This window comes from Macaca nemestrina, chromosome 6 (assembly GCF_043159975.1).
Source record: "Macaca nemestrina isolate mMacNem1 chromosome 6, mMacNem.hap1, whole genome shotgun sequence".
Taxonomy (NCBI): domain Eukaryota; kingdom Metazoa; phylum Chordata; class Mammalia; order Primates; family Cercopithecidae; genus Macaca; species Macaca nemestrina.
The window spans coordinates 57034611-57061796 of NC_092130.1; the positions used below are offsets into that span (position 1 = coordinate 57034611).

General features: G+C 34.4%; 1 protein-coding gene across 5 annotated transcripts in view; it reads left to right on the forward strand.

The window, feature by feature from the left end:
- LOC105463149 (centrosomal protein 120) overlaps positions 1-24026 on the forward strand; it is a 76839-nt gene extending 52813 nt beyond the window's left edge. For all 5 annotated transcript variants that reach the window (XM_011710108.3, XM_011710109.3, XM_024787144.2 and 2 more), the window contains 3 exons: positions 4145-4243; positions 17262-17407; positions 22185-24026. In XM_011710108.3, coding sequence (XP_011708410.1) covers positions 4145-4243; positions 17262-17407; positions 22185-22419 — 480 coding nt within the window. In that variant the 3' untranslated portion in view covers positions 22420-24026. The remainder of the gene's footprint in view (positions 1-4144; positions 4244-17261; positions 17408-22184) is intronic.
- The last annotated feature ends 3160 nt before the right edge of the window (positions 24027-27186 follow it).

Here is a 27186-nt window from a genome sequence, read left to right on the forward strand (position 1 = left end):
CATTCATAGAAGAATGAAAGTGGAAAAGACAAATAATCTTTTGGTATTATGAAAATAGTGTCCATCTCCTGGACCCTTGGAGGTCAGTCTTCAAGATATCCCAGAATGTCCAAAACTAAACTCAGTCATCTCCCTGAAATACATTTTTCATCTGGTGTTTCTGAACTCAGTAAATGTTTCTGTAGCCTGTTAACTGCCAAGCTATCTTGGGGTACTCTTATGCCCACATTGATTTAATTGCAAGTCTTAATTGATTCTTTTTCTTACCTGTTTGGACAGTCTCTTCATTTTTCTGCCAGTGAACTTGAATCCAGCTGGACATTTCCTACTTCTAAAGTATTTCTGTGTTTATAAATATGAATTCTGTTGTACCTACCAGAAATATTTAAAGCACTCATTGGATAATGTCACATTGATTCTCAGAAGATCTATTACGTGGGTGTCTAAGAGTACTTCTCTTTTACCCCGGGGAAATTTAAAGACCAGAAATCAAAATAGTAACAGAGGTATTATCTTATTCATCCCTGAATATAGACTGGTTGACTAGTAATATCCACAATAAAAATAAATTTTAAATGACTTTTAAAATTTCTTCCTACGCTTTTATCAAAAGGATAAAAATCATTAAGCATATTAAAGGTATAAGCAGTACTGTGAGCTTGCATTGAGAGAGAAAAGTACATAATTGATTTGCCTCTATTTTAGACTTAATACATTCATCCAGCATGTTTAAGGTGCCTAGTGAAACAAGGCTTTTCAGCTCTTCTGAAAATTCCTTGTAAATCTTTTTGGAGCCAGAAGAGGGCAGAATCTTATTTCTTAAAATAGTGACAAAGAGATAATTGCACAAAAAGAAAGACCCAAGTTAAAAAGTATCTGATTTTTCTCATTACCTATTCTTTTCAGTGTAATATGCATATTCCCATTTTTTACTGGAATTGTCTGAAAATAAGTTAACATAAACATATAGTTTTAGCAAATGGAATTGTTGATTCTTTTTACAGGTTGCGTATCCCTTATCCAAAATGCTTGGGACAAGAGGTGTTTCCAGTTTTAGATTTTTTTGAATTTTGGGATGTTTGCATTGTATTTACCTGTTTAGCATCCCTGATCTGAAAATCTGAAGTCTGAGATGCATTTCTTATGTGTCATGTCAGTGCTGAAAAGGTATTGGATTTTGGAACACTTCGGATTTTTGGATTAGGGATACCCAACTTGTATTGTGTAAGAAGTGAGTATTAGTTTATGGTTTTCTTTCAGTTAGGAAATTTTTTAATATATATATAGCTTAAATAATGGGGACTTTAAAAATGAAACGTGGAAGGCATATAATTTAGTAGGGCCTACAGAGGCTGAAAAGACTGAAGATATATTGAAAGAACATAGATATTTTTAATTAAGCTAAAATTTATGTACGTAAGAATATTTGGCAAGTATCTACTATATGCCACCCCTGACTTGGGGCAAATGGGAAAGTAAGAGAAAAATCAAAGATAGGAAGAGAAAACTTACATTATCCTTTTGGGACTTCCTTTTGAGACTTCACTTAAAGAGTTCGTAAGGTAATTGGGAGATTAGTCAGAGAGCAGTAAATGACCATGAAAAATCAAACTCCAAGGAATGTGGTAGAAACCATTTGGCGTTCGGAATCTAGTAGTTTTATGACAGCTTCATGTAGAGGTAGAATCTGAGCTGAGCCTTAAGATTTAGGTAAGCAGAGGAAAAAGAATTGGCAGGCTCAGGAAGTAACTTGGGCAAGGAGTGGGGAAGACACAGGGGACACAAACCTGGTTGGAGTCGGTTTCCTGTTGAGGAAAGCAGGTTGAGCAGATAGGACAGATACTATATTTTGCAATGCCTTCAATCCTAGGTCAGGTAGTTTAGGTTTAATACTGTAGATAAATAGTAGCTACTATAGATTTATTTAATAGTAGTTTTTACAAGATTTGTAGATAGAATAGATTTGAGGCTGGGGAGGCTGGAGAGACAAGAGAACCTCTTATAGTCAAGATGAGTTGAGAAGAACCTGGGCTAAGGAAGTAGTGGTAGGAATATAAAGGAATAGAATTTGAAAAGATTTCAAGAGAGAAATGTAGAGTTCCTTGTGACAGAATTGACCTGGGAATAGCAGATTAAGAGACAAAGACAATGCCATACATCTAGTAAAGAACTAGAATTGTAGGTGTATCAAGGGTAGAAATAGGGAGATTGGAAACCAGTGAATTTTCATCTATGCTTTGAGTTTTACTAGCCTCTGAATGGACTGTAGGTACTGAGCTGAGTTTTTCTTTCAGGAGTATATAACTTGGCTTATGGTCTATTACCTCAGTCATGACCAAGAAAACCTAAAGAAAAATATAAGTACAAAGGCTTCCAGAAGTTTAAATCTACTTACAGTAAGGGCTCTTAAGAACCCAAGGTCTTTGAATGTCTTGAAATTATAAAATTTTAGCTGTGTACATTGTTTCTGGGAATTGGGTCCATCTATTTCTTTAGAATCACAGAGACATCTATATCTTAAAAAATAAAAAGTTAGGAATCGTTGATTTGGGTGTAGGAATAAATTAGAAGAATGAGGTTTGTGTCTCAGATTTACTAGCTACAAGATTTTATTAAAAATAAAGAAATTATGTCTATAACTATACTTGTGTTTTAAATTAGTGTGACTATGCAAATACAAATTGTTTTAATAATTATGGCAGAACAGATATAACCTATCCACAATCTTTTCTGATGGTGCATTGAGTATAAATAATCCCTCTAGGTTCATCTCTAGCCTAACTCTCATTCTTGGGCTCGTCTAGTATACTAGACCTTCTCCAAGACCCATGGATGATTGCTTATATAATTGAATACTATCCTCTTATCCCACAGGTATAAAAATATTTTTTTCTTTTCTTCTGAGGTATGGTCTCTTGTTACATTAACAAGTAGTATAGGTATACATCTTTGGGGCGTAAGTAGAAGAGATCATCTTCAATAATCTCAGCAGTATTATTCAACTTAAGATGCTTGAGTCTAGTTGTGAAATGTCAACACATTTAAATCCAAGCACTAGGGATTTGTAAAGCAGAAAAGACCTTGACTCCATGTAGTCATATATTACTGCACAAAATGTTCTGCACTTTTGTGAAGGGAATTTGGCCATCTGCTTTTCCTTTCATTTTATTTTCATATGAGTTTTCTGAAGTTGGAATTTTTGGATAGTATCTTCATTTTTGTTTTCCTGTAAAATACTACAAGCTATATGTATGGGAAAAACTAGACTTGATATAAAAATTAGACCGGTTCAGAGTAACAGTGTTTTACTCTAATTCAAGCAGATTATTACATTATCACTTAATAGTAAAACTATCTGTTGGCTACATGAATTTGTTTGGTACTTGGTTTGAAACACTGAGTACATTCCAAAACATAGCCAAGTTGGCTTCAGTTCATGTACAACAGATTGCCTGCTGCAAGTATAAATAATCATATTTTTAATTGAATCACTTTAATGTTTTTCTTTATATATTTGAGGAAAAATAGAAAATAGAATGTGTGTTATTAAGGAACATTATTTTTCTTACTCTTGGCTTTATGTTAACATTCTTAAAATATTTTTGACTTTGTACTCTTTCTTAGTAGACTGCTTTCTGATAAAACATTTCACTGTTTTCAGAGTTTCACAATTTTGCCAAAATACAGTTATAAAAGCATCTCTACTGGCTGTCTTCATAAGACAAAATTCCATATGAAGATAGGCCTCCAAAAAGAAAATTTGGCTTCTAAGATTTAGAGTGCCAGCTAAATTGGAATGTTAACAGTTAGAACTGTTTTTTGTAAAAAATGAATGTATTTCTCACTCCATGATCTTTATATAATATATATGTTTAAATACATTTATAGTAACTGTCTGGAGGTTAAGACTAATTCAGTTCTTTTTAGGATAGACTGTTAGGCAATAAAAATAAGACTATATTTTAAACAAGAAAATGTTCATGTGCCATAATATTTATAGTAAATTATATAACAGTTTTAGATGATGTCGTATGTTACACTGTATAAACTCTTTTCTTAAGCCAGACTCTTTGTATATATTATCTTTCAGTGGTTGTACACAGTGGTATAGTGTTTCACTTGATATGATTTTAATCACTGTTAGGTTGAACTTGAAAGAAAGTTGGAATCTGCAACTAAGTCTAAACTGCATTACAAGCAGCAGTGGGGACGAGCTTTGAAAGAACTTGCCAGACTTAAACAGGTATGTAGTTTATAGCTTATTCTTTTTATATCTTTTTCCCTTGTTTCTTTGCAAATTCGCATGTTTGGCAATATCTGTTACATTCAGATGTCTGCATTTGAATATTGCTATTTTTGAGATTAGAGGTTTTTATAAAAATATGTTATAAAGGCAAGATCTTTCTTTTTTATAGTTAGAAACAATTGTGTCTTTAAAAAAAAAAAGTGCCAGCTATCCCTTTCCCCAGAAGAAACTGGGAATAATTTATTTTACTTTCACTTATAAAACAACCACTCTTTTCTTTCTTAGGATTAAACTTTCCACTGGGAGTGCCTTTTAGGATGAAATTTAAGGATAACTTGAACATTTTGTCAAGTTTAAGAATATATTTCAAATGTTATTCTTAAGACACAGTAATTCAGTCAAGAAAAGGAATTACAAGGAATTTTTGCATGATTTTTAAAGAGTTTAAAAACCTTGATAGAAGTTTTCTGAATTGTTATTTTTTTTTTCTTTCCTGCTACCAATCAACAAATGCTGTGTGCTTCAGAAGAAATTAATCTTAATTTTGGACATATTTGATCTTAATCATTTGAAGAAATTATGAATAAGATTTTTATTTTGAATCTAACCCTAACTGACCTAAATCTTTTAGAGAGTAATAATGGTTCGTTTATTCCAAGTTCACTTTTACTTAATGTGTCAGTTTTATTCTGAATGAAATTTCACACATAGGGTCTTTCAAGTTTGTAGTTTTCTTAATGTGTCTCCATAAGCGTCAAATACTATTAAATATCATTATGCTATTATACTAAATGCTTACCCCTTTCATAGAGTACTACCAGTCTACATGAGAATTAAAAACTAGGGTAGATAGTTTACCCTAACATAGATGACAGAGGAGTTGGGATTGTAAGCATTACAAATGAAGACAGGTAGATATAGATATAAAATAATGTGCCATGTGACTATGTTAATACTGACAGGACTAAGGATAGACATTATATATAGTACTAAGAGTCTCCTGTATTGAAAGCAGTGTCTTACATGTATAATAAGTATAAAATAATATTATACCAGGTGTAAATCTATGCAAGACATTGGCCTTTCCATCACGGAGCTTGCAATTTAGTAATAAGGAAGAAACAACCATAAATATAAAATTTACTGCCTAATAGTAAGAGCCTTGACGCAGACCATATAGAGTACTCAGGAGTTGGAAAGGTGTCATAGGAGAGGAGGTATTTGTGATAGGCCTCTGGAGATAGATACTTAAGATTTTAATAGAGGAATTGGTTGTGATTTAGGAAAGTAGTGGGGGAAATGTGAATATACTGAATAGAATGATCATAGCAAAGAGGCATAAAGTGGGAAAGCATAGGCTCTTCTTATAAAACAGAGGAGGACCCGTTTTCTAAGTCATTTCTGGTGATAAGGGCTGGAACTTAAGTAGTAGCAGTAGCAATGCAACAAGAAGATTCTTGTCAAAGATGATGCCAAGGGCCCAAGCTTCAGTGTCTGGTCCAGTTTGGGAAATATAGTTACGAAAAAGCTGTTTGGAGGGTGGGAAGGAGATAGGATTTGCAAATTTGGATGTTTTAATTTTTACAGAATGAAATTTGGCTACCAGTTAGAAAGAATGATTGGGCTTAAAAATAGACATAAAGGAATCCTTTGCAGAGGTAGTGTTTAAAGTTGTGCCAGCTAGAACTTGGAATTCTTATGTTTAAGAAAGAAAAAAGAAAGCTAATGAAGGAAATAACAACTAGAGAAAATGTGAAGATCATTATGATGATACTGGTAGAGCAATTAGCGTGTATTGAAGGCTTACTTTGTGCCAAGTGTAGCACTAAGCCCTTCAGAATTTATCATTTAATCGTGACAAAGATCCCTATATAGCAGGTAATATTCCCGTTTTATTAGGTTGGTGCAAAAGTGAAAGTGGCAAAAACTGCAATTACTTTTGCACCAGCCTAATAGATGAAGAAACTGAGACTTAAAGAAGTTAAGTTTCATGTGATCACATAGGTACTAAGTGATAGACCTAGCATTGAAAGCTTTTGAGGAATCCAGCCTGAGGCTTCTTTCCCTTTTATGATATTATGGTCTTAGTCCATTGAAGTCAAGGAATGAAAGAATTTCTAGAAGAAAATTAGCCACTCTGACGAGAGTACTGAGTTTTAGGTGAGTTGGTATATCCTAAGAAGGAAAATGGCATCATTGACCACAAGAGAGACCCGGTCTGGTAATGAGAATTAAAGTGATTTTGAGAGAGAAGCAGCTAATATATGGTCCTGCTGCCAAGATATTTAAGTTGCATATAGTATAATAGAGAGGAGTCCCTGTGGAATTGGGGCCAAGGAAATATGATGAGAATGGCTGTTAAAGGTAACAAGATAGAAACTCCATCAAAAGCAGCATAAATAGTAATTAAGAACATGACCCTGGAGTCAAGAGAGCTAGGTTGAGTTTTGGTTCTACCTCTCTAACTTCTCTGATTAGTCTCTTCATTTGAACAATGAGAAATTTTCTTCCACAGGTTATTCTGAGAATTAAACGAGTGGTTTTAAAGTGTGTATTTAATACAGTGTTTTATACATAGTATGTGCTCAGTAAATGTTAAGTAACTTGTTAAAAAGAGATGAGCCATAAAGCCATTCTGTGGTGGTGGTGCGTTCAGTCAATGGGGACCTAATTAGACAGTAGCTTTGGATATTGATGAACAGAACAAATACTAGAGGGCTCTGTGACTGAGAGTCAAAATTCTTAAGTGTGCATAATTGAGGGATGTTGTTATGCAGTGATAGTTAGACATTCTGTAGAAAACTACAGAAGGAAAAAGTATGAAGGGCTAAATGTGCAGATGTGCAAGAGTGTCAGTAGGTAAACTTCCCAAGTTTGAGTATAAAGGAATGTGAGTACATTGAGATGAAGAAATATCTGTAGTTAGTTCATTCTTTCATTCATTCAGCAAGTGCTTATTGAGAGCCTGCTATGCACCTTGCACAGTGGGATGCTATGGATATAGCAGTTGCTCCCATGTGGAACTTAAAGTTCACCTAGGAGGACTGATACTTAGAATATAGCAGGGTGTTAAGAAATGTAAATGAAGTCAGCAAGTATTAGAAAAACAAGGGGACCACTGGGGGCTATCACCACATATGTCACTCAAAGCTAAGGGAGAAATATTTCAAAGAGAAAATGCTTCAAATAACACTACTAGATAGGAAATCATTTCAAGTTTTTAAAAGGAGAGTAGAGGGGGAAGAAGTGGAAGATAGTGCTTCCATTGAAGAAGCTGAGTAGTGAACAGTCATTACACATTACCCAAATCAGCTGAAAAGGGAGAAAACTGTTAACTATTGGTTAGGGCATTTTCTGTGGAGAACTGAATAATCATTAATTATTGAAACTTAATCTCATTATAATTGATGTGCTTTTTTATTGAGAAGTATCTATGCAAGAACTTTTTACTTTGTCATGTTCATGTGTGTATATTATAGATTACATTCTTTAAGTTTTTCACCATTTGAGGTAGTTTCAAAAAATATAAGTAAACAAACAGTGTTCTGAATAGAATCCCCCAAATTCCTGGCTTTTGATTAGTTTTACACTGGGGTATTGAAGGAGTCTCCTTTAAAAGAAGATTCAGTGTGAAAGGCTCCAATGTAAGAATTCCTCCTTCCTAACACACACATCCTCATATACTTTTGTTATCTTCTGGATCTTTTTTCCATTTAATCCATTTTTTATTTAACCTTCTTCCTGTGTATTTCCTACCCTCTTGCCCAAAAAGCATTGCAAAGTAATTTTAGCTATTTTATTCAAATAAGGAGGATATCACATTCAGATACGTTTTGTAAAGAAAAGGAAAAAAAAAGTTTTAAATTAGTGGTTCAATTCTGAAACTTATACTTCATGAAAGAAAAGTTCTTTGAGTGCAGAGATGCTCATTGCTTTTTCATTGCAAACCAATTTAATCCTTATCCCACAAACTTTCTGCTTTAGAGGCACCTCTGTAATCACATTTTGAGGTCACTAGGAATCACTGATGTTCTGCAGACTACACTGAGATGCAACACTTTAAGAAGAAAAGTAATAGACCTTGGGGTTACCATAGTGAGTTGTGCTCTGCCCCTAACTGTTTTAGTAAGATTAAAATTAATAACTTCATCAAATAGGCACATTTCATGTGTGTGAAAATTACTCAGTTTTTTTTCCTTAAATTTTTTATTAAAAACACATTTATTGTGCTTGAATATAATTTTGGAATCATCTCTCTGGTTTTGTTCAGAAGATTGTTTGTGCAACTTCTTGTTTAAATTGGATTAGTACCATGTTAATTTTACATTGCCTCTGGTGAATAGCCACGGGGCTGTAATCTCTGCCAGTAATTTGTCACATCAAAACCCTCTGGAGAGCCATACAAAACATTTGTGTAGTACGGATTAGATGGTGAAAGCCATATCTTAGATTGTTAATAAATGTTAATGACAAAACCCAGCTGGTAAAGCTTGGAAATAAGACCTAATGCTTGGTGCCCATTGCCAGAAGAATGTTTAAACAGAGATTTCCATTACTCGAAGGTGACCCAGAATAGTAAATTTGTGAATTAAAAAATATAACCTTCTAACTATTTTGTAACTTTCTAATTATTTAGAAAAAAATCTTTTCTTTTGATTTGCAACTGTAAAAGCCTGTTTCCCAGTGGAAAGCTTTTTTGTTCTTTGGTAACTGGGAAGGCAACAGCTGTAAAATATAAATAAGCATAACATAAAATGAGTCCTGATTTAGAAAACAAGGAAGTGATACCCTTAAGTTTGATATCATGGGACAAAGTTAAAAGTTCTACTTGTTAGACTTGTAAGAGGTAATTTAGTTTCCTTTTTTCTTCTTCAAGATATACTATAGAAATATTTTAAAACCAAAAGAAATACTTGAATTGCATTGGTCTACAAATACTCAAGTGAAGTTGTGTGCTTTCCTACTTGTGCTCTAAATAACCTATTTGCATATTTACTTAAAAACATTTCTTGACACCTTAGAATATCATTAAGTAGAATAAAGCCTACTTTTTAAAAAAATAAATGAAGCATTGTTATGAAGTATGAGTTTGTTGTAGACAATTTAACATTTTTATGTCAGATATATTCAAAGTAGGTATGTATGTTCCCAGGACAGGAAAGAGAAGTAATATTTTGGGAAGGATTGTGGGTCTGTTACCATATTTGTGCACAGTAGATCTGTTTAAAACTGAGCTGATATATTTAGTTAAAACAACACAGACTTCATTGGCTGACATCAGCACTATCTTGTCCAGCCTCCTGCTTATCCACTCTGAGTAATTAATTTGATTAATTTATAAGTAATTTAGCCAAGGATGGGATGTAAATCTTTGTTTAAGAAAACAGTTGGAGGTCCAAGTCTTGGTTAAAAACTGTGTCTTGAAACCATCCAGGCCCTCCTACTGACTTGTCAGCTCTGGGTTATTTTCAGAAAACTTTACTTGAGTTCCTTAGTTTAGTTGTAAGTTTTTTCCCACAGACTTACATGGTATGTGTGAGTGGGAGGGTAAGTAGTGGCCACTTTTTAGCCGCTGTTTAGTCTAGTGTATGTATGTTTACATCTCCTCTCTGGATTTATAGGCAGCCAAGGCAAAATAAAGATTATACTCACTTGATTGAGGATCCTTTAACCCAGAGCACCTGGCACTGGAGAGGACTTCTTTCACTAACCTCTAATTTGTGTGTGTGTGTGTGTGTGTGATTATTATTAATGCCCTATTCTTGATTCAAAATTCCAAACATTTAAAGGATTTTCTTATGTTTTAGAAAATGTTAAATTTTATCAAAAACTTAGTTTTACAGAGTAAAGCTAATAATCAACTTTTATTACATATTTCCTGCTTGCAGTCATACTTACTCAATTTGCAGCACCATGTAACTTTAGACACTACAGATCACCAGTAATCCTCTCCTTAGCCAAAGAAGAGAGTTTGGTGCATTTTTGCCCAGATATGTTTTTCTTTTTAAATAACTTTAAAATGAAATACACATTTCAAAGAAGGTTCTTCTCCTCTTTCCACCTGCCTCCTGGTTTAAGAAACAGAGCATTATGAATGCTTTGGAAGCCTTCTGTGTCCCTTTCTCAACTCTGTGTTCTGTTTCCAGAGGTAATTACTATCCTGAATTTGATATTATTCCTTTGCTTTTTGTCATAATTTTGTGACATGATATATTAAAAGTCTACTATTTGCAAACAACATTGCTTAGTTTTGTGTGTTTTGAACCTTTATATACATACAATCATTCTCTATAAATATTGCACAATTTTATCCAGGATAAGAGAACCCTGAATGTGTTAGTGCCTGTAAGAGTTTCTCATCTAAAAGTGGGATTTCTGGTACTAGGGGACATTGATTTCTTCAGTTTCACTAAATATTACGTAATTATCTTTAAAGTGGTTATACTAATTTGCAATTCCCAAGAGTAGCATATAATTGTTCCTGTCCTTCACATTTTTGCAAACAGTTAGCTATTGTCAGATGTCTTAAATTTTTCAGTTTGGTTGGCCCCAAGTAGTGTCACATTGGGGCTTAAATTTTCATTCCTGTAGTTACTAATAACTAACTTTGAGCATCTTTTCCTATGTTTGTTTTTGAAACAAGGTCTCACTCTGTCACCCAGATTGGAGTGCAGTGGTGCATTCACAGTTCACTGCAGCCTCAACCTCCTAGGCTCAGGTCATCCACCTCAGCCTCCGAAGTATCTGGGACTCCAGGTGCACGTCACCATGCCTGGCTAATTTTTGTAATTTTTTTTTTTTTTTTTTTTTTTTTTTTTTTTTTTTGTGGAGACAGGGTTTTGCCACGCTGCTTACATTTCTTCATCTGTAGAGTGCCTGTTTATGTCTTGTGCTCAGTAGAAATTAATCAACAAGTGTAATTCAGATTCTGGAATATCAGACAAGAAGTTTGAAATACTACTATCATTATACTGTAGAAAATAGATGATATGATGAAGAAATGTGTTAGAGAAGTGGTATATTTTGAGACTGTCTTATGTGTAATTGGAGAAAGAATGGGGAGAAAGCAATATTTAAAGAGATACTGGCTAAGAATTTTCCAAAGTAAAACAGCTATCAGTTCATAGATTCAAAAATATCTATGAACTGCAAGCAGGATAAATACAAAGTAAACCTACCTAGATGCATCACAGCAAAATTGACAAAAAGCAAAGACAAACCTTAAAAGCTGTTGGGAGCAGGGGTGGACAGATACATTGCCTTCAAAGGAGCAGTGATAAGACTGACAGATGACTTTTTAACAAAAGTAAAGGAATTTGTAAGACGGTAAAATAGCATCCCTAAAGTACCAAAGAAAACAATTGCTGAACTAAAATTTTGTTACCCAGTAAAAGCATTATTTATAAAGGAAAGACTGAGACCAACAAAAATTGGCAGAATTTGTCATGGCAAATCCGAAGCAAAAGAAATACTTGGGTTCTTCAGGCAGAAGAAGAAGAATGATCCCAAATGAAAGCTTTGAAATACAGAAGAGTAAAGAACAATGGAAATAAATATCAGGCTAACTGTAAACGGATATTGGTTGTAGGAAAACAATAAGAGTATTTGTTGACTTTAAAATATACATAGAATTAAAAGTTATAACAAAAATAGTGCAAAAATATGAAGAGAGTGAAATGTTTAAAGTATGTTAAATTATCTGAAGATGTAAAAGTCCTAGTTAGATTCTGTTAAGTGAGGGATACGTATTTCTAAAAGAAGAGTTAAAAATTATTTAGTAACAAGATAGAGGGTGAAAATTGAATGACAAATTATTTCATTAAAGGGAGAGAGAAGGAGCATAAAATAGATGGAATGAATAGAAAATCATAAGATGAAAAGATTTAAATCTATATCACCAATTGCTTTAAATATAAGTGGACCAAATGCTCCCATTAAAGACAGATATTTAAAAGCTGAATTTTAAAAAGTTAACAATATGCTTTGTAAGAGATACCTTAAATATAAGAACATAAGATGGTTGAATTCTAACAGAAGGAAAATATATACTACAATAATACTAAGAGAAAGCTGGTGTAGTAATACTTCATATTAGGCAAACCAGACTTTAGGGTGAGAGACATTTTACTGTAGGTAAAGGGAGTTTTCATAGTTATAAAAGGGGGGTTAATCCACTTGGAAGATGACAACAATTGTACATTTGTACCTGGTAACACAGCAACAAATTAGATAAATTAATAGAGCTTAAAAGAGAAATAGGTAAATCTATAATGATAGAAGATTTTACCATAACTCTCCAGAGAACTGATGGTGCAAACAGACCGAAAATAAGTAACAATGTAGAAGATTTGGGCAACACAACTAACCATTGGTATATTCTAGAACACTTCATCCAAAAAGTCCAGAATATACACTATTTTCTAGTGCACATGGAACATTTAACCAAGTTGCTTATATGCTGGATTAAATTACAATTCTCAACACATTCCAGAAGATTGTAATATAGAATATGTTCTCTGACCACAGTGATATTAAGCTAGAAGTAAAAAGATAATACAAAATGTCCCCAAATGAGTGAATATTAAGTAGCGTACATCTCGTAACCCATGGTAAACTGGAGACCACAGTAAAATTAGAAAATATTTTGAACTGAAAAATAGTGCACATAAAACACATCAAAGTGTGGAATTTAGTGAAAGCTGTGCTTAGAGGGAAATGTATAACCGCAGTTATGTTTAGCAAATAAGACGAATAAATCTGCTCTCTAAATATTCCTTTCAAAAACTCAGTAGAACAAGAAGAAAGTAAAGTGGAAGCAAGGAAATAAGATGAATAGAAATTATTTCTGAGAGGAAACATACAATAAAAATCAATAAAGCCAAAAGTCATGTCTTTGAAAGGACCCCTCTACTCCCCCTTAGCAAGTATTCAAGGACAAAAAGAATAGACAGTAACTATCCATATCGGGAATCGAAAAAAGAGACAAGACTACAGATCTCAGACATTTACAGAGATAAGAGGATAGTATGAACAATTTCATGTGAATTTGAAAAAAGAACTTCCAAAACGGATACACCAAGACACAGAAAATAGAAATAGTCTTATAGCTATTAAAGAAATTGAATCTGTAATAAAAAAAACCTGCCCACAAAGAAGGCTCCAGACCCATATGTCTTCACACTTGAATTTTAGTGAACATTTTAGGAAGAAATAACACTAATCTTACACAAAGATTTTAGAAAATGGGAAGTGAAGAACGCTTCTCACCTTTTTAAAACGAGACTAGCATAACCTTGATCCTAAAAGCCTACAAGGACAAAATTAATTGGCCAGTCTTTTAAAACATTAAAGATAACAAGTTTAAGATATTAAGCTTGTAAGCATTACAGCGAAGCTTATTTATTAAGCAAATGCAAGGTTGGTTATTTACCACATTCAAAGAGTAAAGGAGAAAAAGATATCAACAGCTGCAGAAAAAGTCATATCCCTTAACAAACTAAGACTAGACAGTAAATTTGTTAATCTAGTGGAGTTTTTACATAAAGCCTACAAAAAACATTCTTAAAATAATGAAACTTTCCTCAGATCAGAAATGAGAAAAACATTCCCTCTATCACCATTTCTTTTCAACATTGTATTAGAGGTGTTCTAGCCAGTGTAATAGGGCAAGAAAAACAAATAGTGTGTCATTTGGAAGGGAGAAAGTAAAACTACCCTTATTTGCAGATAACACGGATGTATTTAGAAAGCTAAGAAGTATCTAAAATTAGGAATAAGTGAGTTTAGCAAGTTTGCTGGAAACAAAGTCAATATGTAAAAATTAATGTTATTTGTCTACTAAAGTAATTAGGAAATGAAAATTGTAAAGTTCTATCATTTACAGTAGCATCTAAAATCAAATATCTAGCAGTACAATCAAATATGTTAGTCTTAGCATATAGAGGACTGTAAACTATTATTAAAAGTTAAGACCTACATCATTAGGTAAACCATTTCATTGATTAAAAATCAATATTTTAAAGACACTGGTTTTGGCCAAATTGATCTGTAGATTCAATATAATCATCATAAAATCTCAGCAGGTTTTTTTTTAGCCTTAGAAATTGAAATTTATATGAAAATGTAAGAGCCAAGAATAGCTAAAATCATTTTGAAGAATAGCCAAAGGTAGAGGAACTTACACTATCATATATTAAGACATTGTTACAAGAGTTGAAGTAATTAAAACAGTGTAGTGTTAATGCAAGAATAAATAGATCAGAGCATCCAGAAACAAAAACATACATATATGGATGGAGGTGATATGTGACAGGTAATAATAACTGCCAAGCAACAAGAGAAGAGGTGTTTTTCAGCAAATATTGCTAGGTCAGTTTGAGCTCTATATGGGGAAAAAGTGAAACTTCAGGAGGGTAACATAAAAGAATATCTAACAGACTGAGACAGGCAAAAAATGTCTTAAATAGGAAAGAGCACTAACCAAAAAGGAATAAACAGGGGCCGGGCGCGGTGGCTCAAGCCTGTAATCCCAGCACTTTGGGAGGCCGAGACGGGCGGATCACGAGGTCAGGAGATCGAGACCATCCTGGCTAACATGGTGAAACCCCGTCTCTACTAAAAAATACAAAAAACTAGCCGGGCGAAGTGGTGGGTGCCTGTAGTCCCAGCTACTCCGGAGGCTGAGGCAGGAGAATGGCGTGAACCCGAGAGGAGGAGCTTGCAGTGAGCTGAGATCCGGCCACTGCACTCCAGCCTGGGTGACAGAGCAAGACTCCGTCTCAAAAAAAAAAAAAAAAAGGAATAAACAGAAAAATCTGAACTATGTTAAAATCAAGGACTTCTCTTTATTAAAAACAACATTAAAGGAGTGAAAAGACAGGCCAAAGACTACTGGGAAATAGTTGTAATTTATAAAATTGACAAAGGACTTATCCAATATTTATAAGCATCAATAACAGAAGATGGACAACCAGGTAAAGTACCAAAAGCGTAAATAGGAACTTTATAAACAAAGATACCTAAATGTCATAAAACTATTAAAATATGTTCAACCTCACTGGTCTTTAAATAGTGCAAGATAAAATTACAATGAGATTCTACTACGTGACCTGTCAAATGGCTAAAATGAAAAAAAAAAATGACATCACCAAGCGTTGGCAAGAATATAAAGCACTGGAATGCTCAAGTGGAAGTATGAATTGATACAACTACCTTGCAAACTGTTTGGAAATACAGGTTGAACATCCCTAATCCGAAATGCTTCAAAATCTGAACTTTTTGAGCCCTGACAGGATGCCACAAGTGGAAAATTCTACACCTGACCTTATGTGACAGTTCACACAGAATTATTTAAAACATTGTGTAAAACACTGTGTAAAATTACTTTCAGGCTGTGTATACAAGGTGTATGTGAAACATAAATGAATTTCATGTTTAGACAGTCCCATCCCCAAGATATCTTGTTATGTATATGCAAATATTTCAAAATCAAAACACTTATGGCCCCAAGCATTTCAGATAAGGGATACTAAAACCTGTATTTACTAAGGCTGTTCTAATTCTTACATCCTCTGACCACGCAATTTGAAGCCTATGTGTATATCCAGTAGGAATGCATACAAGTGTGTTCCAAAAGACATGTATAAAATCTTCACATCAGCATTATTTATAATTCAAAACTGGAAACTGCCCAGTGTCTTTCAGCAGTGAATGAATAAATTGTATATTCATTCAGTGGAATGCTGTATAATAATGTAAATGATTAACTACATAGAACAATGAGTCTCAAAAACAATGTTAAATGAAAGAACCCTGACACAAATACATACTGTACAGATTCTATATTAAGTTCAAAACTTATTTGTGGTGTTAAAATTAGGGTAGTAGTTATCGTTGGGAAAGGGTGAATGGTTAGTGACTGGGAGGAGACACAGATTTCTGGGATTCTGGCAGTCTGATCTCCAGATGGTGAGTATGTGAGTGGTCTACTTTGTGAAAATATATCAAAATGCATCTTGTCATTTGGCAGTTTTCTGTTTTGTTACAATTCAATAAATACTTTAAAAAATAGTTAACAGAAACCTATTGACCCAGCTTTCCCACTCTGGGATTTTGTCCTAAACAAAAGAAAATGACTTAAGGATTCCTGAGCTAACCTGTGTGATAGATGACAGAGTGTCCTATTACAGCAGTGTTTGTAGTAACAAAAGTGTCTGTTATTGAGAAAGTGGTTGAATAAGTCATGGAATATGCATTATGTGGAATGTTACTCATTTATTTTAAGACTTTATCTATTGACTTGAAGAATTGTTAAACTTTTTTCAAAATGCAAACTAGAACGTATTGTTTGTTTTCATTTTTGTTTAAAAACATATGTGCATAGGTTTTGTATGAGTCTGGAGAACAGAGTGGAAAGGCATATTTACTGAAGTAGGAGTGGAATTAGGGATTTGTACAGGGACAGTTAATGAATTTTTCTAGGTACATCTTTGTATAACGATTTTCTCAGATGCTGCTCTTACCACTAGTCTTTTAGCAGTTCATTGTATTGACAGTAGCCTCTTTCTTGCCTTCAACATCTATTGTCCTGTGATAGTCAGCTAATATCAATCACTGATTGAAGGATTATGACTTATAGTAAAAGAGAAGTAATAGAGTGTTTAGAGAAAACTTACCTGGGTATTTTCTGGATAATATATAACTCATAAAATTAGCAGTGCAAGGGTGGGCACACACCTTGGGCCCAGGTACTCCTACTTGGGCCCAGAGGCCGAAGTAGGAGGATTGCTTGAACCTAGCAGTCTGTGGCTTTAGTGTGCTTCATTGCTCCTGTGACTAGCCAGTGCACTCCAGCCTGGGCAACACAGTGAGATTCTGTTCTTAAAAAAAAAAAGAATTGGCAGTGTGTGGCTATATCATGGGTGTTGTCAAATAGGATTATAATCACAAGTCAAAGTCATATGAAATATTTGTTCCTAATATTAAGAATATGGCTTGTTTCTTTGTTTCTTTCAAGAGGGAACAAGAAAGTCAAATGGCTCGTCTTAAAAAACAGCAGGAAGAATTGGAACAGATGAGACTACGTTACCTGGCTGCTGAGGAAAAAGATACAGTAAAAACCGAGCGACAAGAATTGTTGGATATAAGAAATGAATTGAACAGGTATAATAACTAAAAGAGTGTTTCTTTCAAAAACCAAAGTTTGGTTCAGGGAAGGTACAACTTCAGGTCTTTCAAGGATAAAGTAGATCATATATAAAAATATAGAAAATGTAGCAGACATATACAATAGAAAATCTATGCCAGCTGGGTACTGTGGCTCATTCCTGTAATCCTAACACTTTGAGTGGATGGTGGGAGGATCGTTTGAGCCCAAGAGTTCTGGGCTGTAGTGAGCTGTGGTCAGGCCACACTGCACTCCAGCTTGAGTGACAGAGTGAGGCCTTGTGTCAAATTTAAAAAGAAAGAAAAAATCTATGCCAAAGACTATTAAACTTTTTTTTTTTTTTTTTTTTTTTTGCTATGAATACAACTGTGGCAAGTCCATTCAGCTCTTGTGTTTCCATTTATAGCATTACTACTTTAAAATTTATTTTTATGTGGTGATTTCAGGATTATTGCTACTATTGAACTGAGTCTTCACTTACATAAAGTATAAGAAATTTCAAATTTAGTCATATTATTAATATCTGTAACAATAGCTCTTAATGAGCCCTTACTTTGTGCCAGGAACTGTTTTAAATGTCTTGTATTGCCCAGCTCTTTTTTTTTTTTTTAAATCTTCAAAGCTACTTTGTGAGGAAGATATTTTCACCAATTTCAAGATGAAGAGATTGAAGATTAAAGACAGAGCTTAAACACATTATTCAAGGTCATGTAGCTAGTAAATCATGGAGCCAGAGTTCAACTCTGATTCCAGAGATTGCATTTTTAACTACTATGCTACACTGGGCTTCTCTGTAGTGCTGTGTTCATCTTAATCACAACTTCAACGGTGTTTCATGTTAGAAAATTAATCACTAGGAAGCAGCATAAAAATGAATTCTAGTTTTTTTGGAGGGTAGTTTTGGGGGAAGACTTTTTGGCTTAGTTTATCAAGGGTCTAGTATATTTTTGTTTGAGCAAAGTGCAGTTTTAGTTAACTTGGACTGGTTAAAAAAATATACCATAGACTGGGTAAACAGAAGTTTATTTTCTCACAGTACTAGAGGCTAGAAGTCAAAGATCATGGTGTCAGTGTGGTTGGTTTTAGAGGGCCACCTTCTCGCTCTGTCCTCTCTCTGGTGTCTCTTCTTAGGAGAGCACTAATCCCATGATGAGAGTTCACCCTCATGGCCTCATCTAAACCTGATTATCTCCCAAAGGTCCATCTCCAAATACCATCACATTGGAGGTTAGGGGTTCAACATCTGAATTTGGCAGGGATGCAGTTCAGAGCATACATATTACATTTTACACAGTATCTTATATCTCCATGTATGAAGTGGAGAAAAATGTGGTCACTATATTAAGTGGGTTCCTAGCTGAATTAAATAACTGTATTTAAAAGATAATTGAAGAAATACCAGTTGTAAAAGGTCAGCTCCAAGTACCATGCTTAACAGGGTTCAATCTGTGGTACTTTTATTCTCATTCATTCAGGAAATATTTATTTGGTATCTACCATGTTATAGACTTGCAAGACATTACAACTTAATGAATTATAATATCCTTGCCTTCCAAAATTTTGCTGTCATATATAGCACTTTCTTGGTTCCAGTTTAGCAAATATTTGTTTAGCTCCTGCTGTTTGCTAAGCACTGATTTGGTGGGTTAAAGATATCCATGTTGCCTATCAAATCTGTAGATCATACACAGTCTTACTAATGCCTTAATAAATTAGGATTCTGAGAAAACTGAAACCAATAAGATTAAATATATTAGAGACAAAAGCAGAGTCCTCTGTATAAGCTATAAGAAAAATCACTTAAGTGATAGATAAGACATAAAACAGGTGATGTGTAGAAGCCTAGGAGAACTTCTGTGGCCACTAATAATGGTGTGATTTGGCTACCGAAGAGTCAGTGCAGTTAGGGTCATTCATAGAAGTAGTGTTCATTATTCAGTACTGGTAAATCACCTCTGGGGTGTTCTTACCACTGTGCAGCACACTTTAAGGGAAATCAGCTACCTAGAGAGCTTCCAGTGGAATGTGACCAGGACAGTAAGGGGCAATATATCATGCCATCCAAGAAGTGGTTAAGAGAGTGAGGGATATTGAACTTGAAGAACTCTTGGGCAAAGTGGTAGGTAACTGTCTTCACATATCTGGAGAGCTACCATATTAAGAAGTAGTAAGCGGGCTTCTCCTCTTAGGCAATATCATAGCCAATTACTGAAAATATAAAGAGGCATACCGAGTTCAATACAAGAAGGAACTTTCTAAGTTAGAGCAGTTCTACACAGTAATATATTCCTAGTGGCAGGGAGTGTGCTTGTAGAGTCCAGAATAGCAGTTGTCAGGAATGTTCTAAAAGTTTTCTTTAACAACTTTATGGGCTTCTTCAGCCATCAGGTTCTAAAATTCTATTGTGATCATGACTGATAATTGCATTTTAGCAAAGATTTGGTAGAGATGATTTATCAGTTGTACAAAAATTGCATTTGTCCCATATGCATAGACAGATGATGCACAGAAGGGAAATGGTTAAACTTTCTGGTACATAGTTTGGCATTGTGTGCATTAATTTACCTAGAGGGACCCTGTCCTCCAAGACAGCTATAAGAATTAGCGTAGGAGAAACAACGATTCAGAAATCTGCCCTTCCTTATCCACATGAATCACTCAAATTCCATGGAAAGACTTTGGTACCAGTGTCTCACTAACCACTCCATTTCCCACCCAGGTCCCAGAGTACAGTGCCCTGCACTGTTTAGGCTTTTTGTTTTAGAATAGATAAAGACATTTGGTATCCTTCTTGGACTGTAGTTTCCTTTTTTTTGTGAGGAATTATAGGAGTTTCATGTTTCAGAGGGTCATCTGAACAAATGAAAGTGTGTTCTGCCAACAGTCATGTACCCTCTGGGGCCATCCTGGTCTGTGAGAGCAGGACTCGTTCCTCACTGCTTCTTTCTCCCTCTCCCTCATCCTGTGTGTAAATTTAGAAGTGGACTTAGTCTTCAGCGGAAATAAGCCACAGAAAAGCCAGTCTCAAAGGGAGGAACTTAGATGCAACTGCTTTGTCTTACAATCAAGACAAAATATCAGAATCATTGCAAATTAAAATACTTTTGTAGCCACTAATATAGAAAAATATAAAATTATATCTTTTTTTTTTTTTTTTGAGACAGAGTTTTACTCTTGTTGCCCTGGCTGGATTGCAGTGGCCGATCTTGGCTCACTGTAGCCTCGGCCTCCCGGGTTCAAGTGATTCTCCTGCCTCAGCCTCCCAAGTAGCTGGGATTACAGGCATGTACCACCACGCCCGGCTAATTTTGTATTTTTAGTAGAGATGGAGTTTCTCCATGTTGGTCAGGCTGGTCTTGAACTCCTGACCTCAGGTGATCCGCTTGCCTCGGCCTCCCAAAGTGCTGGGATTACAGGCATGAGCCGCCGTGCCCAGCCAAAATTATATCTTAATTGTATGTTCTACATTAAACATATTCCATATCCAAACTTAGTGTTATTGTCACTTAGTAAGTAGGCCAGGTACAGTGGCTCACACCTGTAATCCCAGCATTTTGGGCGGCCGAGGCAAGTGGATTACTTGAGCCCAGGAGTTTGGGACTAGCCTGGAAAACATAGTGAAATGCCATGTCTACAAAACTATATATATATATATATATATATATATATATATATATATATATATATATATATATATATATATATAAAATCTCACACACACACACACACACACACACACACACACAAATTAGCTGGGCGTGGTGGCATGGCCTATAGTCCCAGCTACTCGGGAGGCTGAGGTGGGCAGATCCATTGAGCCCAGGAGGTCGAGGCTGCAGTGAGCTGTGATCACACCACTGCACTCCAGCCTGGGCAACAGAGTAAGACCTTGTCTCAAACAAACAAAATATACTAAGTATTATTATTACTGCTCCATTTTCAAGACAGTTTGATCAACAGTGTTCTATTGGAAATACCCAAATCGCAGGTCAGTATCTACTCTCCTTTTCTCATCCCCAAATGAGATTATAACAAACATAACTTGAAGATATCCATACAAAACCTTAACATGCATATGCCCTTTGAACCACACATACATATAGAATTTCACTTTCTACAAATAATTAGAGATACAACTCCATAATAGCAGGGAATTTTCTTGGTTCACTTCTGTATCCCCAAAACTTGTTTGGCACAAATAAATGTTTGTTGAATGAATTTTTTTTAATATGTTCAAAACAGCAACAACAAAGGTTTAAAAACGAGCAACCTAAAGATCAATAATAAAGGATGACAAAATGATGATACCCCAAATGATGGAATATTATAAAACAATTTAGAAGAACATTTAATGATATAAAAAAATCACTATATAAATGAGAAAAGTAGTATACAGAATTGCATATGTAGTATCATTAAGTTTTTCAACACATACATATTTTAAGTACATATATGCATTTTTTAAACTTGAAAAGAAATACAGAAAAATGTTACTCAAATTGGGATCACATTACAGATGATTTTTATTTTCTTTACATAGCTCCATAATATCTAGTTTTCATGTATTTTGTAATTAGAAAAACAAGTATTGTTTTTAAAGTTGCCTTTTATAAATGTGCAGACTGTTGACTAGCCAAGTGGAACATTGTTTTTGTTTTCTTCCTGAAAATATTACTGAAACCTTATTTTACCATTGAATCATTTTGTTTTTAAATAGTGACGTTAAGAAAACCAACACAGTTGCTAGAGTGGCATTTGTTCTTGACTTCTCAGGTTAAGGCAACAAGAGCAAAAACAATACCAGGATTCCAGAGAGATTGCAAGTGGAAAAAAGGATGGTCCCCATGGCAGTGTATTGGAAGAAGGCTTGGATGATTATTTGACTCGCCTAATAGAAGAAAGGGATACTTTGATGAGAACGGGTGTGTATAATCACGAGGATCGAATAATAAGTGAACTCGACCAACAGATCAGAGAGATTTTGGCAAAAAGCAATGCCAGTAATTAATAACATTTGGAAGAGCTTTATAGAGACTCTAAATTTTAATTTCTTTGTAAAACCTTCAAAAGTGAGGAAAATGGATGTTTTAAAATGGTATTTTCAATTTTTTATAAGCAAAATTTTGTATGTTATTGTATAGTATTTATTTGATCTTATTTACTTTATGCTACCTCTCCCACACTGGTTTTATTTGTAATTTGCATTTTATATACTCATTTTAAATGACTTTTCAGTGTTTTTCATAGTTTATAATCTGATGGCTAACTTTCAAAACAGCTTTTCACTAAGTTAGTTGTAGGAGAAATGACTGCGGTAATTTCCAGTTCTATAATATTTCATGTTGAGCCAAAAGAGTATATCTTGCACTTTAAAAATGCTGCGTCCTATTCCATTTGAATGTAAATTTTTAAAAGTTGAGACCAATTGTAACCAGTTTAACTCATTTTAGATGACCTTTTTTTCTTATAATATTTGCAAGTGACAAGTTTGAAAACAAAGTAAGATCAGTGCAGAGAAGCCATATGTCATGTTTGGTGACAAATTGGTCATTTGTTTAAATAAAGTTAATACAGATTAAATTTGTTTCAAGAGCTATTGAATTTTCAAATTCTCAGTGTACTTATAACTTTTAAGAACATGAAGTATTAGCTTAATATAGTTTTCTCTGTTGGTTTCTTCCTCAAGTTTGCATTGTTTTATTTTGTTAAAATTAGAGATTTGTTTTTATTTTCCAGTTATAGTAATACTAGCTGTCAGCTTAAACCCTCTGTAATAGAACATGGAAACAGACACATAAAGACATTAGCTGAAAAAATGGAGTGAAAATCAACTATTTTTTACTCCCCCTAATTTCAGTCAATCTTTTTCAAAGTGCACGAGATTCAGTCATTGAATTTATTCAGTGCCATGTCTGTATAAACTCTAAGAGTTCCTTTATATCATATTCTTCAGAGCCAACATTTGTCCTCAAAGCAACGCTTCCCACCTCCTTTTACAGAGTACTGAAAAAGTTTTAGCAAAGTCACAGATTAGGTTGAATTTCAAAATATATGTACTTTAGAAAGTTCTGATTTCCAAATATAATTAAGTATATACTTTAGGAAGTTACCAGTAACTTCCATCAAAGCAGAGTAGGATATATGGTAACATTAATTTTCTGTCATTTTAAATGAGATATATTTCTTATTAGGGAAATTAAAGTCCCTATGCTTTTATTTTTTTCCTTATTAACAGAGTATTAATCTTCTAAAAAATAACCCAGCAGTAAATAATAAAGAAATTACTGAATGAGAGGATAATGAATCTGTGAATCATAGCAGGAATTTGCAATATTAATTATGATTAGCTATTTTTCTCTCATTGATTTTTGTGCCACTTGAATGGAACAGAAGCATGCCTTTTGTTTTGAAAGGTCTGGGGTAAAATGCTGTGACTGTTTACTGCAATTGCATTGTGTGTTGCCTGAGACTGCTTTCAAACACTAGAGGGGGCCTCTGATTTAGAGAAACAAAAAGGGCTTTTCTAAAATGGATGTGTATTTTATTTTCCCTTCTGTAAAGCTCTTTTGGCTATTGTAATTTAACAAATAAAATCATAATTGTGTGCATCTCTGAGTTCTTGAGCAGCCTGAGTTCTTTTTTTTCTAAACAGAGTTGGCAAAGTGTTCGGGTTTTCCTATTTCAAATGACTGTCTTTTTTTCTCAAGTGTTTACATACTATTTTTTTGTTTTACAACTAGGGGAGTCTAAAATCTTAACTCTCTTTTGTAGTCCTTTTAGCAATAACCATTCCATTTATAAGTGGCATCAAATGTTTTTACACTGATTTTGCCTAGGAGTTAATGAGTATGACCACAGTAGATAAATCAGTGAGTGGGTGCAGGCATGGGTGGGTGAATAAGTTTCCAATAACAGGAAAATATCATATATTTGAAGGTGAAATCAGATTTACCTTTAAAATTTCTGTGTTTTTTTCATGGAAAAAGTCTAGTTTCCATGTTTAATGCAGGCATGTACTGCATAGGAGGGTGTGTAATGTCTACCAGGTATATCTAATACCATGTCTGTATAAACATAGACGTTCCCTTGCAGATAAATCCTAGTAATTTCTATCTGTACCTGAATTCCTGTTGCTTCAACCATATGTGGGAGTTTGAGTGTGGTTTAAGGACGTATTAGGGCCTCTGCTGATGGGGAGACAGTCTCGTCTGACCACATGATTTTCTCCTCTACTTCCTGTCCAGATGCTGCCCAACCTGAATCTGAGTTCACAGATTGCCCCAGCATATATTGCTTGTTTGCAGCCACTTCAGAATGGACCAACCTGTTTTTTACAGTTTGTAGGAAGGGCCCTCTGGTAGCTATTTATGAACTTAAAAGATGTGTTCTCACTACCTTTTTGTCTAACTTGATTGAATACCTAAATTTTTCATTTTTAAAATTGATATAATTCACACACCATAAAATCACCATTTTAAAGTATACAGTTCAGTGTTTGATATAGTCACAAGGTTGTACAACTGTCACCACTATCTTATACATTTTTATCACCCCAAAAAGAAACCCCTGTACCCATTAGCAGTCACTCCTCATTCCCTTCTATCCCAACCCCTAACAACCACTAATCTTTCGGTCCCTTTGGATTTGCCTATTCTAGGCATTTCATATAATGGAATCCCAAATTGGATATTGAAAATAGAAAATATTAGAAAACCTAAACTATCACTAGTTTCTATATGTTTTATCAGATGTTGAATTAAATGATATAGAGATTCAGAAGACCAACATAAGGGCATAATATTCATCATAATATTCATCCATTGGGAAAAGAGTTCAACTTTTCTTCTATCACCTCTAAAGCACTGACCAAATATAACAGTGAAAAGTGGATAATGTTCTAGCAATTTAATGCTGAAAATGGAGTTATTGACACATATCATCAGTATCTCATCAAAATTGCACACTCTTCCGTGCTTTTTCAGAGTTCGGGGATAAAGTGAAGCAGTGTCAACTAGAATGTGAGGTCTGCGAGGGCAGCGACCTCACATTCTAGGTCTGTCTGAGTTTCTTCCAGAACTAAAAGAGTGCTGGCCATATGTAGGCACTCAGATAATATTCGCTAAATTCATAAAAAAATGAAAAGATTGTGTATGGTCTACCTGTCAAAATAGATGTAAAAAAATTTGATGGCTGAAATGCAGGGGAAAATAGGACCCCATGGCCTCACTGACAGGTTTATGAACTTGTGGTCTGACTACCCAGGCCCTGTAGAAGTGGAGGAGTTCTGTTTGTTGGATTGTTTTTTGCTTAAAAAAAAAAGTTTGCTTTAAATTCATAGATGTAGAAAGTAGACTAGTGGTTACCAGGGGCTGAAAGGAACTAGGGGAAAAGAGGAAGCGGGACTTACTGTTCAATAGGATCAGAGTTTCTGTTTGGGATGGTGAAAAAGCTCTGGATTATGGATAATGGAAATAGTTGCACACATTGCGAATAATTCCACTGAATAGTACACTTAAAAATAATTAAGATGGTACATTTTATGTTCTATATATTTTGCCACAATTTAAAAGTTTGCTTCAAACTGTGCCTCAAATCTGCTTACCCAGTGTTCTCATGCTGAAAGTTTTCTGCACAAGAGTCACTTGTCAAGTCATTTCTGAAGATAACATCTTGTCATTCTTTGATTGTAGAAATGGATCAAAGGTACTTCCTTAAATGTTTATAGCACCTTTACCAAAACCTGAAATGAGTGAAAACTAATGGCTACATTTAAATCCTGAGTTCTAAAGATAAGCTGGAGACTCCTCGAAACTTAGAATTGTAATGCCTTCATGTTTTATAAAATTATGTCGTTATCTTTAATGACAATTTAGAAAAAAAAAAAATTGGTTTTTAAAATTTAAGAGATAGTCCAGACCATGGATGTAAATTGGAGTGAGAATTAAAAAAAAACAAAAACAAAAACAAAAACCAAAAAAAAAAAAAAACCACCCAAAACATATTACTAGTATAGTAAAGACACTACTAGCTTAGTGTCTTTTTTTGGTAGTAGGTTGTCTTACTGTCGGTTAGTGGTCTTATTAACCAATAAAGTGGTTTGTGTAAGCCTGTTAAAGTCTGGCTGAGTAATTTTAAATTATGACTTGAAAATTTAAATCCGTCTTAGACGTTTGTGTTTTGGCAATTGTATTAACAGCATATCCCTTGGAGCCTAGACGTTTCATCACACCCTTTTTCTGCCACTTGCTCTAGTGTACGATCATGCTTCTTCCTAGCTAATGTGCCCTCTGCTTCCAGGTCTTGGAGACACGTAATCCATCCATATTGGCATAAATGGGGAAATAGAGACAGAACTGCCGAAGTACCTAAATGTTCTACTGAAACTAAAAGAACTAGATTGCTCACTGATTTTGTTATATAACCGCTGTTTGGCATCAAATTAGAATCTGCTATTGTTAGGAATGTAACTGTAGAAAGGCTGCTATATACTTAATTCCCATTTTATTTGCTTCTCTGGGGGTTGTCTTAGTGTTTTCATTTGAAATGTTTTTACAGATGTAGGCTCTTCAGATATGAAGTTGCTGAAGTGGAGACTCAGAAGTTTAGCTTTCAAATTGAAGAGGGATGGAAATCTGTTTAGGAAGATTAATTTTTAGATAAATAATTTACTGACTGATACATTAATGTACAATGATCCCTAGAGGCTTTTAAAGATGTTATTATATTCTTAAGGTTTCTAAGAATGTTAAACCTGTCATTCGTAATAGGAGAGAAC